Source organism: Corythoichthys intestinalis, chromosome 21, assembly GCF_030265065.1.
Source record: "Corythoichthys intestinalis isolate RoL2023-P3 chromosome 21, ASM3026506v1, whole genome shotgun sequence".
NCBI lineage: Eukaryota > Metazoa > Chordata > Actinopteri > Syngnathiformes > Syngnathidae > Corythoichthys > Corythoichthys intestinalis.
The window spans coordinates 24,363,895-24,382,713 of NC_080415.1; the positions used below are offsets into that span (position 1 = coordinate 24,363,895).

At 37.5% G+C, this 18,819-nt stretch overlaps 1 protein-coding gene across 6 annotated transcripts in view; it reads left to right on the forward strand.

Moving 5' to 3' along the window:
• The first annotated feature begins 1,538 nt into the window (after positions 1-1,538).
• Positions 1,539-18,819, forward strand: part of LOC130909883 (calcium-activated potassium channel subunit alpha-1-like) — a 108,666-nt gene continuing 91,385 nt past the window's right edge. For 2 of the 6 annotated variants that reach the window (XM_057826812.1, XM_057826810.1), the window contains exons 1-2: positions 1,540-2,290; positions 17,427-17,576. In XM_057826812.1, the coding sequence (XP_057682795.1) occupies positions 2,057-2,290; positions 17,427-17,576 (384 nt within the window). In that variant the 5' untranslated portion in view covers positions 1,540-2,056. Of the gene's footprint in view, positions 2,291-17,426; positions 17,577-18,819 lie in introns of all 6 variants that reach the window. The other 4 variants (XM_057826811.1, XM_057826813.1, XM_057826807.1 and 1 more) reach the window with 3 other exon arrangements.

Genomic DNA, 18,819 nt, shown 5'->3' on the forward strand with positions numbered 1-18,819 from the left:
GGGCATGTGCGTTAATTGCGTCAAATATTTTAACGTGATTAATTTTTTAAAATTAATTACCGCCCGTTAACGCGATAATTTTGAAATATTTTCTCCACCAGAGGGCAGTCATGCTCTTTGGACGAATAATCCTTATTTTTTTTGTCGTTGGAATTATCAGATTTTTTTTTGTATTTCTTTGGCTTAATGTGGTTATGTATTGGGTTATTGTGCAGTATCATTATTACAATAGTCTATATAACTTTGTTTTAGCAGTTATTCACAAGGTTACTCATTGCTTGAGTATTATTTTCACCAAATACGACTACTTTTATTTGAGTAATATTATTTTGAAGTAACCATAGGCGGAGTTTAACTTTTGGGGCAGGGGGGGCACAATATGTTGATGACACCGAAACGCAGTGTCAGCAATAAAATTAACTTACAAGAATATTTATAATAATAAGTTGACAATGAGTGTTTTTTTGTTTCCCATCATTCTTGAGGGGAATTCTAAATCAGGCTGCTTAGGCAATACTTTTCACCAAGATCGTCATCCATTGAATATGGTACGCCCGCCGGTGTCATGCCAATGTGGTTACCAATGGTAAAAATTGTATCCCTTGAGCGGAGCCTTAAGGAGGTAGATTTGTGTCTTTATTATTGAATCCCCAAAAAAGAAAAATAATGATGTCAACCAAAAAAAAAAAAATGCTTCAATTAAAAAAAAAATAAAAAGTTTGAATGTAATAATAATTTGAAACTCCAAAAACTCCCCAAAAATGCATGTGAAAGCTATTTTTCTTTGATTTTTTTTTTTTTTTTTTTTGGATTGAATTCGTTTGTGTTTGGACAACATTTGGGCTAGGACATTTTCGTCTTTATTATTCTATCAAAAAATAAGTTGCTGAAAAATATATATATTTTAAAAAGAAAAATGACTTCAATAAAAAAAGACAAATTTCAATCATACAAAAAGTTTTTGAATGCGAAAAAAAACATTGGGATTGTAAAATTTGCATTCGAACACTTAATTTTTCATTGAAAAATTTTCTTTGATTGAAGCAATCCTTTTTGTGTTTGGGCCATATTAAGGGTAGGACATTTGTGTCTCAATCATTTAATCCCTCAAAAAGTTATATTTATTACTTTAAATATTTTCAATCAAAGAAAAAAATCATTTAAAAAATAAAATTGCCCTCCCCTAATATTTTTTTAATGAAAATTAAATGCAAAGCAAATGGCCGTCTAAGGTGCTAGTCACAAATAATTTTGACACATTATAAAAAAAAATTTTTTTTTGTTCATTTCATTCATTTTTGTTGCAGTTTTATTGCTTTACAATTTATATATATATTACATGCAATGACACCTTTCGGCCACCAGGGGGGGGGGGCTTCACCCCCCTCCCCCCCCCCTTAAAATCCGCTTATGGAAGTAACGCTACTCTTACTTGTGTAAAATTTTTGGCTACTCTACCCACCTCTGGTTTGTTCATTGATACCCAATCGAACCTCCTCCTCCTCTCTTGTTCAGCATCACGTCTGAACGCTTTAGCACCGCCCCCCTCCTCCTTCCCTCCTCTCCTCTCCCCTCCATCCAGCACCACCTGTACATCTGCCACAATCAGGCCGACTTCCAGCGTACGACGGTTGGACAGTCACGCGAACTGTCCTTTTACGACATGTCAAAATGGATTATTTTAATTTACCTTTTTAGAAATCTGATATAATTGGGAATAAAAAAGAAACGCCCTGTGTCACATGTTGAAGCGAATTCAACAGCAGCAACTACGTCGACGCTGTATTTTCTTTTCTTTCGCTCTCCACTTTGTTATTTTTGGTGCTGAAATTCGTCGTTTACGCACCGGATGACGCACGAAGACTCGACCCGCTTTCGCATCGTGACGCCGGACCCTCCCAAAGCCCCGATTTGATCTGAGGGGAAGTTGCTCCACACCCGAGCCGCGTCAAGCCAACTTTGGCGGCCGAGTCTCGCCATGGCCACGGAGGGCCACCGAGCCCCGCCGCTTTGAGTCGCCTCGACCGCCGCCCCCGCTCCGGGGTGACCGAGCACCATGCCTAAGAGCCGGGAGAGGTTGAGCCCGGACCCGTCGGTGCACATCACCAAGATGAACATGATCATCCCCTTTTCGCCCGACGTGCCGTGTGACAGCAACGGCCAGCGCATGTGGTGGGCTTTCCTCGCATCGTCCATGGTCACTTTCTTCGGGGGGCTCTTCATCATCCTCTTGTGGAGGACCCTCAAGTACCTGTGGACCGTCTGCTGCCACTGCCAAGCCAAGAAGAAGGTAGGAGTGCAGGCACATCCTAAAAAATGTCAAAACTACCACTTGTTGTTTATCACGCTTTCACTTGACACTATAGTATGGAAAAAGTGGTTCCCCAACTTTTTACAACACAAAAAACTCCCAAAATACCAGCATCATGACTAACATTGAAGTACAGTAGGTAGTAGGGCTGCAGCTATCAATTGTTTTAGTAGTCGATTAATCTATCAACTTGTTTGTTCGAATAATCGAGTAACCGGATTAGGAACATTTAATGCATTGCAGAATAAATTTGAGGATATGTAAAACAGGGGCTTGCTAAGATTGCACTTTCAAAAGAGTCTTAACTGCAAACACAAAATTCCTGAGTTTTTCTTCAAACTGCAGGATTGCTCTTGTTTAGTTTAGCCCAGTGCTTCTCAATTATTTTCTGTTACGCCCCCTCAAGGAAGAAGTAAATATTTCGCGCCCCCCCCAAACTCTGCCGCCACTGTAAATACCGGTAGTATCATTTGTCTATAATGTTACTATTATAAGTACGCCTCTGCCTCATATTGTGTCCTTTTTTCTATTAGAGAAAATAACAGAGATCAACTTATAAAGTATAACTTTATTAAAATTGTTTTGTTTGTAACAGAAAAGATTTAACGCGCATCAATTTGCCTGAATTAAAAAAAAAAAAAGTCACATCCAAACTGTAGAAATACACTCAAGGTACATTTTTGACCATATGATACTGAAAAATAAAATCAGTAAATAATAATAAATTCAAATTGATTAGAAACATTAACTCTTGAGGACAGTATGCCAAAAAATTTGACCGAAAAACTAAACTGAATAGAAGAAAAAAAAAAGTGTCTTTGGACAGAAGGACAGTTTTTATTTTCGCTGCTCACAGTATCACCTTCAGTTTGCAAAGGTGTGGGGCTATTTTGCACTGAGCATGCTAACAGTGCTCACTGGTTTACTGATACAACACTGACAATGCGGGACGATTGTTGGCAATATTCGGTACGTTTTCGCTGAAAAACAACCAAGCAGCTTATCAATGAGATTGGGGTCTAATGTCTTTAAGTGGCGTCTTAATTGATTTGGCTTCCGGCTGTCCGCTATAATTATTTTTTGACACAGTAAACAGTGGTCTTTCCTCATCTACCACTGTATTAAATGTTAAAGCCAAAAGGCAAACGGCCCGAAAAAAGCGCATTCTCGGCGACCGAGGGAGAACCGTAGGTGAGGGCGGTCGTCGTGACGATCCCAAGCCGAAAATGGCACTTCTCGGGCGGACACGTGAGAACCGGAGAAGACAAGGGGTGCTGCGTGAGTCCTGAGTGAAAGCGGCTTTCGAAAACTGCGCACAGCTCTTCATATCTCTTCATATCTCTCTTCTGTGTGCTCTTGCTATGCTGGGGGGGGGCGCGCCCCACTATTTGAGAAGTACTGGTTTAGCCTCAAACAGTATTAAAAAAATGAATGAGGATCTAAGAACAACAAAAGCACAATTGGCTGACTAACATAGCAAAAGTCCGCGAGTTTAAATGCTGTGAAATGGTAATGTTTTTTTTGTTTTATTTTTTTTTAAACAATGCTCTTAAAAAATCGTTCAAACACATATTCCCACAAAAAAAACCCTCCCCAAAAAAATTACGAATGCTGAAAAAAAAAAACATTGGCTTATGTTGATCGGAACAGGGAGCAGCTAGATTCAGATTCAGATGTTAAATGATGTCATATTCACCCTTACCACTAGAGGGCAGTGTATCCACCAAAATCTATAAATAAATGCAAACAGTTTCCTTTAAAACCATTTATAACGTCACGCTAATTTAAACGAATACTTGAAGCAGCAAAATTTGATTCAAAGCTTTTTTCTAATTGAATTACTCGAGTTAATCGATTAATCGTTGCAGCACTTGTAGGTAGTTGTGCTAAGTGTTCATAAAACTTGCAACAAACACACAGTTTAAATGTTAATATATTTAAATGTATGCAAATATATTTAAAAATTGACAATTTATTCACTACCATCAACGGAAATACACGTCCAATCCATTTTGACTACTCTAGGGTTGTCAAATATGTCATTGTAATGTTATGTTGTATCCGGATAAGATATTTGCTTGCAAAAGAATCGATAATCGGTCATTTATTTGTTTTTGCATGACCTCAGCTCATCGGAGAGTTGTCATCATTGGGTAAATTTTATTTTGCAAAATTGTTAGAGGAGGACATTAGTGCTGCAACGATTAATCGATTAGTAATTACTAATTCGATTATTTAGAAAAAAAACTTTGAATCAAATTTTGCTGCTTTCGAAGATTCGTTTAATGAGAGTGGCGTTGTAATGGTTTGTTTTGAAAGTGTTTCCATTTAGTTTTATTGATTTGTGTGGATGCACTGCCCTCCAGTGGCAACGGTGACTATGACACAACTCATCCAGCATGGCTGAATCCAGCTGCTCTGTGTTCAGACCAACATAAGTTTTTAAGTTTTGTTTGAGTTAATATGTTTGTTTATGCATTCATAATTTAATTTAGAAATATATTTAGATTTTTTTTTGTGGGAATATGTGTTTGAATGATTTGTCAAGAGCATTGTTTAAAAAAAAAAAAAAAAAAAGTTAGCATTTTATAGTATTTAAGCTAGTGGACTTTTGCTATGCAAGTTAGCCAATTGTGCTTTTATTGTACTTCGATCCAAATTTAGTTTTTTCATACTGTTTGAGGCTGAAAGTGCAAGTTTGCATAGTTTGATAAAACACTCGAGAATTTTATTTTGTATTTGCGTTTAATGCTCTTTTGAAAGTGCAAGATTAGCAAGCCTTTGTTTTACATCTCCTAAAATCTATTCTGCAACCTATGAAATGTTCCTAATCGGATTACTCGATTATTCGAACTAATTAATAGGTTAATCGATTATTTAATTAATTGAAAGCTGCAGCCCTAGAGGATATTTTTGCATTTTTCTTGTTAACGCCTTGGCTGCCATTGACGACGCTAGATGTCCAGTCCATTTGAACTGGGAGGGTTGGCAGCGAATGAACATTCGTTCATTCGCTGCCAACCCTCCCAGTTCAAATGGATTGGACATTTACAAGTGATAAACTCATTTAAAGAGTTTAATCCCTGGCAATAGTTTGACAATTCATTGCGAAACCTACTGGATTACTTGCATTACGTCAGCAGTTGGCCGTGCAGGGCGAGTGTTTTTTCTGCAATGTTTGTTCCTCATATTGGTTTTTATTTATTGAACTAATGAATAGTTGGAATGCTTCTTGATGGAATTTCCAATATGTTGCTGATAGTGTTCCCATTTTCTTCTTGTCTTCTTATTTTAGCATCCTTGTGTCCAATTTTGTTTGATTTTGTATCGAAAGTTGACGCTTCACCATGAGAGGAAAAGCAGTAACTGGTGATTGTGATTGAATAGATTGATAAAGTTTTAAAGAGAGTAAATCTTGAAAGAAATGTGGGAGAAGTGCAATGTCAGGCTTTTCCACGTGCAGGAAATCTTTTTGGATTGTTGTTGCTAAGCAACTAGCAAGCAAGTAAAGAGCAGCAGGTTTGTGTGCTTCTAAGAGTAAATCTGGATGATGTGTGCATGAGCATGGAGGAACACCTCCCACCTACCACCTGCCCCCCCACACACATGCATACACCATCTTGTCATGAATACATTGTTCCCAAACGCAACATTAAGATAATATCCCCCCACTTCTTATTTGACTATTTAGTTGTGGTTCAAGTTCAATTGTCTTCCCTCAGTGCTGCCAACTATTGGGCCTGATGGGGAACCCTGTTTGACTTACTAATAGCGTACCGCACGATTGCTATTTTTAGACCGGGACGTCGCAATCATAACGCGGAAGTGGGACATCATTGACACGCCCTTACATACAATCAGTGTTATTTGTGCTGGTTTTCTCCGGTAATCTTTTAAAAATGAAAATGCCGATCGAACATTGCTGATATTGAACTTGTAGAAACGACTCTAGACATTACGACATATGAAGGATGTTTTCTTTATACGTTTCCCGAAACAAAAAATGTGAAGAATGGACCAACTTGCGCGGACGTCCAAAAGATCAGTTTAACGCCAGCAAGGTGAAGCCATTCACATTTCATATGCAGTAAATATTTTGTTGGTGGCCACGGTCTTACTGAGGACGAAGAGGTAAGCCATTTTGATATTTGTACTTATTTTTAGCATGGAGTTATGCTGTGCTGCTTCTGTCTGACAATGAATGACCTGAAAAAAAATAAAATTATATCTGACTGCCGCTGTTGTTACCTTTTCTGTCTGTAAAAAAATAAATGATAGAATTACGATTTGTTGTTAATGAAAAAATTAAAAGTGTTAGTTGGCTGTCACTGATTACCATTTGCGATCGCTACACAAAAATATCCATTTAAATTGCCCCCAAGAACGGTCAGAGTCATAAGACAACCAGAGGATATAATATATAAGAAAGATAGGGCATATGGTGGTAAAAGATAGATTGTTGAAACAGAATGTCATTCTCAGTGGTGTAAGGCAATGCACACAAGAAAAGGTGTTGATAAAAAAAGCTAACTCTAGATCAATGTCGGCTCTCGTCTTTTTCAGCCCTCAACACTCAAGCCATCTGTTTAACTGAACATTTGTATGTTCTTCCACATCTTTACCCATGAATTTGGCACCAGGGACATCATTTTCAGACAGAATTGGTAGGTTTAGCTCAGTAAACATCTCGTTCGTACACTATTATCCATGCTTTTACTATTGGGGACAAACGGGAGGTTGACCCGCCTAGCCACAATTGCTAACCTCATGAATATTAATGAGCAACAGTGACATGTTGCTTGCGGTATGCCATTGTAGAGTTACGAGCAGTTGTTTGCTCTATTTATTTTTTCCAATAATAAATATATTTTTTTAAATTATTTTTTTACTGACTTCTACATTAGGTGTGTGACAATTTCCTGATTGGAAATCGGGCCGATCACGCCATTTTTCAGAGAATCGGAATTGAGTGAAAAGGATTGGGTTTTTTATTTAAAATTTTTAATTTTAAAAAATATTTTAAGGGCTATGATGTAACAAAATAATCCAGAAATACAATGGCATTGTAAAAGTGAAAAAACTACTGTCAACATCGTCAACTTTAATAAGCAATTCCAGTGCACGTGCAGTGCCTGCCTAGGGGACAAAGAGCAGGGAGAAGGAGGGAGAGAGGGAGGGAAAGATAGTGAGACGAAGCGATCGGCTCGGGACAGCTCATCTGTATTTACTTACTTTTTAAATTGAAAAAAATCGCAGTGGACTGAGGGCGCGAAGTTTGGATCGCTGTACTGTTAACAGTACAGTTCTGTAACATGTTTGGAACTTTTGTTCAAATTTTAAAAAACAATTTTTTTTTCCAGTAACTGATTGGGACTCTGTATCAGCAGATTCTCAAAATCAAATCAAATGACTCAGACTCAAGTGCAAAAATATGCGATCGGGACATCCCTCGTGGCAATACATCGAAGAGGTGATATAGTGCGATACTTGTAGCCCAAAAGGATGTATCGATATGCTCCCACCAAGAATTGATCTATCATTTTAAAATGTGTCATTGTTTAAAAAAAAAACTAAAGAAAAAAAAACAACAGGTTGGTACCAAAAATGTCTGCCAGTGGTGTCGTTAGGCCTATTTTAGCGGGGCTGAAGCCCCCCCTAAAATATTCTTAATTACTAATTAATTCGGTCTTGTTTTATTAAAAAAAAATTCACTATGAAGTTGCCAGAATATTAGTTTTAAATCAAAAATCATATAACCCGTCATTATTAATTTAAAGACAATTATAAATCTGTCAGTTTGCCCTCACTTCATGGAGTAACGTAGCGAGCCCCCTCAGTGCGTCGTTATCCAATCCATTCCAGTTGTTCATATAGAGAATGTCCACATCACTGAAAATCTAGTCCGCTTTTCCCTGTGACATTGCTCGCAGTCAGTATCGAGTATATGTGCACTGTACCTCTGTTGCACACAGAGTAGAGCGTGAATAGATGGATGAAGGATGAACATCGGAAAGTTTTTCAAGAAAGTATCATTGTTGGTAGTAACAGTTAGTTAGCTTCAGCCCACAGCTAAGAGCAGAAAGTACCATGTAATTATTAAACCAAATGCTCCGTGTTTGACAAATAAAGACTTGGCTTGCACACTACAGATAAATATTTGGGAACAAACAATTACTGTGCTGTGAGCGAAAGTCATAGCATTAGCCTCTATGATTAAATATATACTGTATATAAATGATCAGTCTTTGTTAGCTGTTTGTAAAGTTTTGTGCTTCTACCATACCTGTCAACCCGAGGCCGTTGGCAATCTTACAAATAGTGACGTATAACCTTACAAATTGGCGACTAATCTTACAACTTTCTATATAGCGTGCAATATGAAACAAAAATAAAACAAGTTTTAAAATAATATGAATTTATTGGTAATATTGTAACACATAACCTGGTGCAATCAAAGAACAATCAATATCTTCAGCTACATCATGATTACTAAAATTTAACTGACTTTTGTTATAACTGTATGTAGCACTTCTGGCAATTTCTATCATGTCTTGATGGCTGGACTTCATGGCACTTATTCAGTTTGACTTGAAGGTAGTTCGTTAGTGTGTCCAATTATAAATTAAAAAGGTCAATTGATCAATCAACTTACCGATGCAATCTTTGAGTCAGGGAACATTTCTTTTGCTAATTCTGAGAAGCGATCAGTAATAGTTGCAGGCAAATTGTGTTCGGCAACAAATTGGCAGAATAAAACCTCCGCTTTCGTCACTTTTCATTATGTGTACTTCATCTTTATGACCATTGTTGTTAATCTTACTTTTAAAAAGTAATTAATTACAGTTACAAATTACTTCTCCCAAAAAGTAATTGAGTTAGTAACTCAGTTACTTGAATGTAAGAGTAATTAGTTACTTGGGAAAGTAACTGGTGTTACCTTTCATGTTTTTTCTTTCATTTTTTCAACAACCCCCCCCCCCCCCCGCCCCACCCCACCCCAACAAACCCCCCAAAAAACATAGTAAACTTTGCTATGTTTGGAAGTCATTTAATGTTGTGAATCAACTGTTAAAGTTGTTAAAATTGCATTTCAAAATTGCGATTCAAGTCAAGATTTTGCCGATATAGGAGTATTTTAGATAAAAAGTTACTTAGGTTAGGTTCGCTAGGAAGGTTCACTACAATAGGGCCTTTCTGAGAAGTCTACTGCTTTAAAATGGCGGCTGTTTACTGACGCCGCTGAGTCTGTCATTTCGCATGTAGTTGTATATGCGTGCGATATCTAGGCGTAGATTGTAGGCTGTCGGCTACAGTCAGGAAATATTGGAGCCACCTAGCCTAGCATCGCGTTTGCTACAGCGTCACAACAAACACTCTTCTCTCTCAGTGTCTCTGACTTTTCTCACGTCATTCAAGCAACGTAATAACGCATAGTAACGAACATTGTCTCGTTGCCGAAACGGTGACAAAATCGTAACGGAGAAAAAAAACCGTAATGCACGAAAAACATACAGATTTTGAACGTACGGCGTATACATTTAAAAATCAGTGCTCACTTGTACAAATTGCGTCGAAACCGTACAACTTGACAGGTATGCTGTACGCTGTACTCCTGGGGGCCAAGCCCCCCCCGTTTTTAAAACCTAGTGACGCCCCTAGTGTCGGGGTTAGCTCACTGGCTGCCATTGACAGCATGAGACGTCCAACTAATTTGAGCTGGATTGGACATCTCGTGCTGTCAATGCATGAGACGTCCAATTAATTTTAACTGGATCGGACATCTCGCGTTGTCAATGGCATTGAAACGAGCGTTCACAGCCAGTCTTTTGTGGGCATTTACAGGTCATTTCTTGTTCATTTTAGGGCATTTACAGGTAACTTTTGTTGATTTTGAGTCACTTCCTATTAATTTGGGGACAGTATTGAGTCATTACATTTTCAGTAACCCAAAATCAACATGAAATGACCTGTAAATGCCCCAGAATCAACAGAAAGTCAACTGTAAATGCCCCAAAGGAAAAGGAAGTGACCAAAACTCAACAGGAAATGACGTGAAATGCCCAAAATGAACCCGTTGCCTGGCATTGGCTGCCATTGATGGCCATAGACCTCCAATCCATTTGAACTGTGAAAATTCATTCGCTGCCAGCCCTCCCGCTTCAAACTGATTGGACGTCTACTTCACAGCAGGATGAAAATAGATTTTGTTTATTGTTGTTGTATGTTTTGTAGAATATCCTTGAATGATTTGCTGACCAATCTATCGATAATTGCTGTATCGCCACATCATAATCGTGAGCCTCGTATCACAAATAGTATCGTCAGGTATCCAGATGTTCCCAAACCTATTGTACATACACGACAAATAATAATAATATGCAAACTATTGAACAGTTGTTACAGTTTTGATATTGGCATAATGACCTTAGTAGGATCATACAAGCGATATTAAATATGTTTTTGTAAATCAATTGCCCCAATAATATTTGCTTGAGTTATTTAAACATTCAATGCCTTTATATAATGTGATTTTTCTACAGAAGACTGAATTTTGATAAACATCAAATATCAAGTAAAAAATCCTGATAGATCATTTGGTAACACTTTGACAGTGGCGTCATAAGACTGTCATAAGACCGTCATGATTATGACATGACACTGTCATAAGCATTAACGAATGCTTATGACAAATGTCATTAAGTGTCATCTGGCAAATTATGTCACTTTTGAATAAATGTAAAAGAGATGGACTGGACTTCAATGGAGTTGGTGGCAAAATTTGCCGGATGACACTAAATGACGTGTGTCATAAGCATTCATTAATGCTCATGACAATGTGCTGTCATTATTATGAGTGTCTTATGACAGTCTTATGAATACTGTCAAAGATCATTTTATTAGGTTAAAAAAAATATGTAACATAATATGTCACATAAAAACTGAACGATAGCACCAGAATTTGATCTCAGAAGTGTTAAGATGATTAGTAGTCATGAATAATAATTATCATTGATTTCAAAATGTTATTGAAAACTGCACTGAAAGTCAATAAAAATGAATATATATATATTTTTAATTTTCTGTTTTATATTTGTGGTCAAAATAGAATGTCAATGATAAAACAAACTTTCAGTCTGGTTTGTGAGTGCCTCTGTGGCTTTAAAGCTTCAAAAATGAGTCATTCATTTAAAGCAAACGTCCACTGTGCTTTGCTCCACAAGGCCTGGACGTAGCATCTAAAGCTCATCAATTGGCTCAATACCTCTTAGTTAAATATGTTATGTTTGTTTGCTTGGTAGCTCTGTTGGAAAACAAAAGTCTTGCACTGCTATCCTTCACAATTTTCCCCAAACTTGTAAATTGGGTGACTCCACTATAGCGTTAGCTTTAGGGTCAAGCCGCCCCATTTCATGTTGTTATTTCCGAATGATCAGTTTAGCGTGTCGCAAGAGCCACTAGCCCGTTCACCTCTGCTTAATGCCGCCCCACCTAATAGAATTTTGGAGTACGGCCATCAATTTCCCACTGGCTGCCGCGGTGATGAACGAGCTTGAGCGGTTTTAGGGCATAATTTGCTATTTTTATCTGTCTGCGCTTTTTATATTTTAGTAGGATTACGCCCTAAATTATGAAGCAGTGGGACTGGGCGTCTGACGCGGCGCATAAAAATCCATCAAATCAATACATTTTCTGGTGCGTAGAGTCAGGCTGTGCTTCTTAGAGTGCCTTCTGTGCACCTCGGCAGCCCTTAGCAACAGTAACTAAGGTAACCGTGCTGAAGCATGGGATTGATGACTGCGTTTATGATTTGTTTTTCTATCTTCGTTTAACTTTTATCACTGTGAATGAAAACTTAAATACTACTTTCTTACCTCATTGGTTGGCATGGACGGTGATAGACGTCCAATCCATTTGAACTGAGAGAGGCTGGAAGCGAATGATTGTCAGGCACCACCTTTTGAAGCCTCACACATTTAAAGTCACAACTACTACGATGTAGAACTTGCACCTTACTTGCGTATTATTTTGCATCAGTAAAGTTATTTAGTCATGTTAAATTTTTCTCCAACTACTCGATGGGGCTAGCAACAGAATTGTTCTGATCACATATTTTTGATACAGAGTTTGAGTCACCGGATACCAATTACCGATCAGATACCTTGGCAATTAATTTTTTAAATTAATAAGGTCTTACAAAACATACTGTATATTTTATCTGTTTCTTTTGACAACCTTGCCCATCTTGTTTACTTTGTAGCCATTTAGAAAAAACCTAAAAACACAATTTTTTCCCACCGGATTCCGATCTTTTGAAAATGTTGCGTAGTACAAAGCATTTTTTTCTAATTTCGTTTGATGACGATTTCCTTGTATATCTTAAGGCTAGGTTCATACCGCAGGTTTTAATGCACGAATCCGATTTTTTCGTGTTTTCCCAACTTGAGTGAAGCGTTAAAGGAAAAGTCTCAGAAAAGTGCACCATTTCAAATCCGATCTAGGTCACTTCTAGGGCTGAACGATATTGGAAAAAATGTATATTGCGACTTTTTGGGGGTTTGCGATATATTTAAAGAATAAAACTAGAAGAATTTTCACCAGATGACTTGAATAGCTTTGCTTGTGAATACTGGTTGACTCAACATGACCACATTATTTATACAATACAGTTTACGCCAGGCTAAGGGGCGTCATCTGCGAATTATGAAGATTTTTATGAAGCAAAACAAAAGTTTACGTGTTCAAAAAACCCAATTGGACATCCTACGATAGGACTATTGCGCATGCACATATCGCGATGGTGATGTTGAAACGATATATTGTGCAGGCCTAGTCACTTCCGTATGTGGTTAAAATCAGATCTGGGCCACATTTTTCCAGAATGTAGCTGCGGTCTGAACTGTCAAGTCCCCCAAATCGGAATTCATGCAGCAATTACGTCGGCAAAGAGCAAGAGAGACACGGCGCTACGGTAGCATTGCAGCTGTGCATTAGCGTTAGCGCCTAGCTTGAACGCGGCTTTTGGAGAAGGTGCAGGCTTGACAAGTCATAAAAAAGATGAAATGGGTTGAGGATAAGCCTGAGAATGCTCGGTATTCTCTCTGCTCCAAATGAGCAATATTTCAAGGTTGCTTACACAACCGGGAGTCGGGGCAAACTGTCCGTATGTGTGCGTCATGTGTACTCATTTGTTTTGATGGGGTCCGTCTGCTCAGCGCGTCTTGGACTGCGAATTAGTTTGCATGCGTGATACTTTAACAGGCTCAATGGACAAAGGCAGTCTGAAAGGGCACGCCAAAAAAACGGATATGACAAAAAAATCGCAATTGTGCATTCATACCTGCGTTATGAACCTAGCCTTAGTTTGTTGTTTTGTAGTTAAGCATTACATTTACTTGAGTAACTTTTTGGAAAAAAATGTACTTCTAAGAGTAGTTTTACTAAGCAATACTTTTTACTTGAGTGGATTTGTGAGGAAGAAACGCTACTCTTACTCTGCTAATTTGGGCTACACTAGTCGTTAGATATATAAATTTGACTTTTTTTCTTTTGCCAGGACAACTAGAACAGTGGCATTACCAGTTTCACCAATGAGACGTCACAACAATAATCACATGACTCCATTATACCAATCAAGACTCAAGCTTGCCGTTCTATGATCACGCCGGCCTGTTCAATCACGTGGTATCTTTAAAGCACCGTAAAAAAATGAAGTATTTGACACAGAGCGCTGCTGCAACATGAATCGAGAGCGCGGATTTTAACCTCTCTTCCGGTTTTTATTTGGCACCAATTGACCATGGAAAACTGGAAATATGATCATTTTAGGTGCATAATTGGAAATGTTTTCTCCAATAGAGGGCACTCAAGCTCTTTAGAGGAATTATGTTTCATTTCTGTATTTTTTTTCTCTCGACGAAATTCAATGGTTTTTTTGTTGTTGTTTTTTTTAAATTTCTTTGGCTTTATGTGGTTATTTTGTAGGGTATAGTCTTCTTCAAAGCATAATAATAACAACAGTTCATACAGATTTTTGGCTACTCTTCCCACCTCTGTCGGTGACGCCCAAATGGTTACACCTCTGGATTATTTCATTGCTTATAACCAGGGGTGAAAGTACATGCACAAAAAAAAAAAACTGGTTTTACACATGCATTAGGCTACTGCATTACACATATTATCACAAGTAAAACATTAGGAACTGATTTTCATTCAAAATTGTATTTTTCAATGATTTGCAAAATAACAACAGCAGTAACCCCATTTCATTCATGTTTATTTTCCCAAATTTTTTCACATCTAAATGCACAAACTAAATTTTAACTACTTAAGAACATAGGATATATATTAAAATTGAAGATAATGTAAACATTTTAGGGCTGTCAAACGATTAAAATTTCTAATCGAGTTACTTACAGCTTAAAGATTAATTAATCGTAATTAATCGCAATTCAAACCATCTATGAAATATGCCATATTTTTCTGTAAATTGTTGTTGGAATGGAAAGATAAGACACAAGACGGATATATACATTCAACATACGGTACATAAGTACTGTATTTGTTTATTATAACAATAAATCAACAAGATGGCATTAACATTATTAACATTCTGTTAAAGCGATCCATGGATAGAAAGACTTGTAGTTCTTAAAAGATAAATGTTAGTACAAGTTATAGAAATTTTATATTAAAACCCCTCTTAATGTTTTTGTTTTAATAAAATTTGTAAAATTTTCAAACAAAAAATAAACTAGTAGCTGGCCATTGTTGATGTCAATAATTACACAATGCTCATGTGGTGCTGAAACCCTTAAAATCAGTCGCACCCAAGCGCCAGCAGAGGGCGACAAAATACCAAAAAACACAATTAACAAGTAGACATTACACTGTGCTGTCATTTTAATCTGTTTGAGCGGGGCATGTGCGTTAAATGCGTCAAATATTTTAACGTAATTAATTTTAGAAAATTAATTACCGCCCGTTAACGCAATAATGTTGTCAGCCCTAAAACATTTACTTATTTTTTTCAAGTAATAAAGATTTAAGTCACAAAAATAAATACAAATGACTTACATTATGCTCGGTGACATGTAATATATTTTTAAAGATCACACAAACACTGACTGTTTTAAATTATAAAGGAAATAAGTAGCCTAACATAAATCAACAAAAATATGTCCAAAGTGCACATTGACATGAAAGATGTTCTGAATTTCCCAATCAAAGAAAATAAAGTAACATTTAATTAGATGAATAAGCCTCTTCAAATCTTTCCTTTTTCTTAAAGATCTGATCAAATTTCTGTTGCATTGCGCTAATTTATCACTTTAATTCAACAAGCTTATTCATATTTTTTTGCTCTTCCAAAAACATGTGCATTTGAACCTATCAGAGCTAACTAGCTTTGCTGATCACATGTCAGTATGTCAGCCAATTGAATGGAAGAGTCCATGCGCACATCGACGCGACTGCTCGTACCTGGTCTCATGCCGTTTGTGGAATAAATAAATAATAAATATCAGTGGAAACGGATGATGCTACTACACAAGCACTTTATTATGCCTGTTGTTAATACTTGTGTATGTAAACCTGACGTTAGATTGTTTTCTTGGAGATACCTGTGTGGCAGCCAGGCAGGTTGTTTTTAGCATGGGTGTTTTACTGTTGCCGTCATATTTTTGGGATCAAAGCACTGTTACGGCGCCGAAATGCCGTTCAGGACAGTTCCGCCCCACTTTCACCCCCCTTTATAACCCTCAAATTATTCGCTGCCTTTGACGACGATAGATGTCCAATCAAATTTGATTGTGTTTTTAAAACCGGCTCAATTTCACCCAGTTCTGATCTTCCAAAAATGAAAAAAAAAAAAACGCAATCGGATTGGGGACATCCCTAGGCGGAATAATCGATTCTAAAAATATTCTACAGTCAAACCCGTTTCTATTTAGTCTTTGCTATTCCATGTGTTTATATATCCAGTTCTGCTAAAAACAAACACAAAGATTTACAACCGAGCGGAAAAACATGTGCAGTGTACTTGGCGAGGGGATTGTGGAGAACGTGCACATAGGGTCACACTCAGGATTGTGCTGAACATGTGTGGAATGCGCCTTGCTGAAATGGCTGGCACAGACAACAAGGCAAAGCGTGCCCGTAAGAAAACGCCGACAGCTTTGGACTTGAAAGGCGGAGGTCATACAGGCCTCGAGGTTGAGTTTGTTGGCTTAGTAGACAACCCCAAGCTCTCATCATACTCTGTTTACTGACTGACCTACTATCGTGCAATATGCTACGTGTGCATTGCACGTATACTGGAGGCTCTTTAAGTGCGCGCTTTATTGTCAATCTGTGAAGACAAGACAGAAGGAAATGAGAGTAATTTATGCTTGTCATAAAAAATGTTTTTTCCAAGAAATATATGAAAAAAATAGACAAATAATTTAATCATTAACTCATATTCTATTATTTGCTACAATAGATAAGAATAAGGTGAAATATATAAGGTGAAAGTGATTTTGAACACGGTTCTTTAAAAAAAATAAAGAAAAAAATCAAAACATAATTCATCATCATTGCATGTGCACATGTCAAATATTTTACACATTTTGCACTGATGCAATGGAAATTGTCATTACTTTTACACGAATTCATTATATTTGACCTGACCATGTGATTTTGACTACATGAAAAATAAACAATTGAATTAAAGGGGGAAAAAAGTGTTTTGTATACTTAAAAATATTAAATAAGTGGATTTTTATTGAGGAAATAATACCTGAAGACCAAAATGTACTGAATCGCCAATGCAAGTGCACAAAAGTAGTGAAATAATTTATATTATGAATTGTGCAGTTAGCGATATTTCTCTTTAATATTTCAAATATATTACCGAAAACTGTATTTGTATTATACTGGTTGTAAAAAAAACAGGTTAAAATAATATCACCATTTAACTTTTATGATTAATAATTTGGTTGCATAAGTGTGCACACCTTCTTATAATTGGATCAGCTGCTCTAGTAATCATTCTTTGTCATTTCAACACGGTTGTGCAGACTTTTTATAGTCACAGTGAATTTTTATTAACACAAGATGATTATTTGATTCTTTTCAGGAGGTGCACCGACTGACCACGGGCGACGGCGTCCTCAAGCGCGCCGACAAAGACGACGCGGCAGCGGCTAGCGAGGTGGGATGGATGACGTCGGTGAAAGATTGGGCGGGAGTGATGATCTCCGCTCAGACCCTGACGGGACGAGTCCTGGTGAGTTCGAAGCCGAAACGTCGTCGTCTGATGATTGTCGGCCGGCTTAACTCGGCCCGGTCAGACAAAGAGCGGCGAGAGCTTTAAACTGTGTATTAAGGTCAGGCACTGGCATCCCATAATGCCCCTCGGAGAGCGAGGGAGGGATCACATCTGGTCAAGTGAGGGCGGTTGCCACGGCGACTGCTGTGCTTGTGACAAATGCCTTCAAATTGGAGATGGCGAGTGGAATTACATCAGTTTACGGAGCAAGGCTTTCAACCCTGTTAGTCCAACTTTTAGTTGCGTTATTGCCGACCAAAACAGCAGCACTCAGCCTCCCCCCCCCCATAATTGATACTAAAAGCACAAAGTAGCAGGCAGTGTCACTGCTGTATAATAGCGACTTAGCTAAATGTAGAGAATGAGTGTATTCGACCCTTTATGCTAAAATCTAGTGCATAGACTTCATAATGATTGTGATGGGACACGGTGTGCAGGCCCGATTAATAGGGGTCCTGCATTGTTGGCATGGCCGTCAAAGCTGACCGAGGGGAATCTCAGAAAAAGAGCTTTTTTTGTTGAAAATTCTCGTGAATAAATGCTTAAATCCCTAAATTCTTTATAGATATGGATGTGAAACATTCTCGATTCTTGGTTAAAAGCAAAAACAAAACAAAACAAAAAAACATGCAGTTAGCATTTATTTTACGTAAATATGTCAAAGTATGATGCTAGTCTGTCAGTCAACGTAGCGGCCGGCCTGAACGATATTGGAAAAAACTATTGTTGCGATTTTTTGGGAGTTTGCGATATATCGCGATATTATATTGCAATATTAATTTTTTTTATTTTTTTTTTAAAGAAATTTTCACTAGATGACTTGAATAGTTGTTTGGAAAGACTTTGGATGACTCACCATCACCACAGTGTACAGTGATCCCTCGTTTTTTGCGGTTAATGGGGACCAGAACCCGCCGCGATAAGTGTAAAACCGCAAAGTAGTGCACCCCCCCATTGTTTTTTTTTTGTGTGTGTGTGTGTGTTTTTTGTGCTCAGTGTATTTATTCAGATTTAGCATTGGAAAGAGATACATATAAGACATATTTTTTCCTCACTTTTCCCCCCAAAGTGATTTAAAAAATGTATATAAAGAAATGGTTTTTAAGCACTTCAAATGTCATAATTATTATCAGTTTTCAACATAACTGTCCAACCAAATCATTTTTGAACAAGAATAAAGTACTGTAGTAGAAAAATGCTT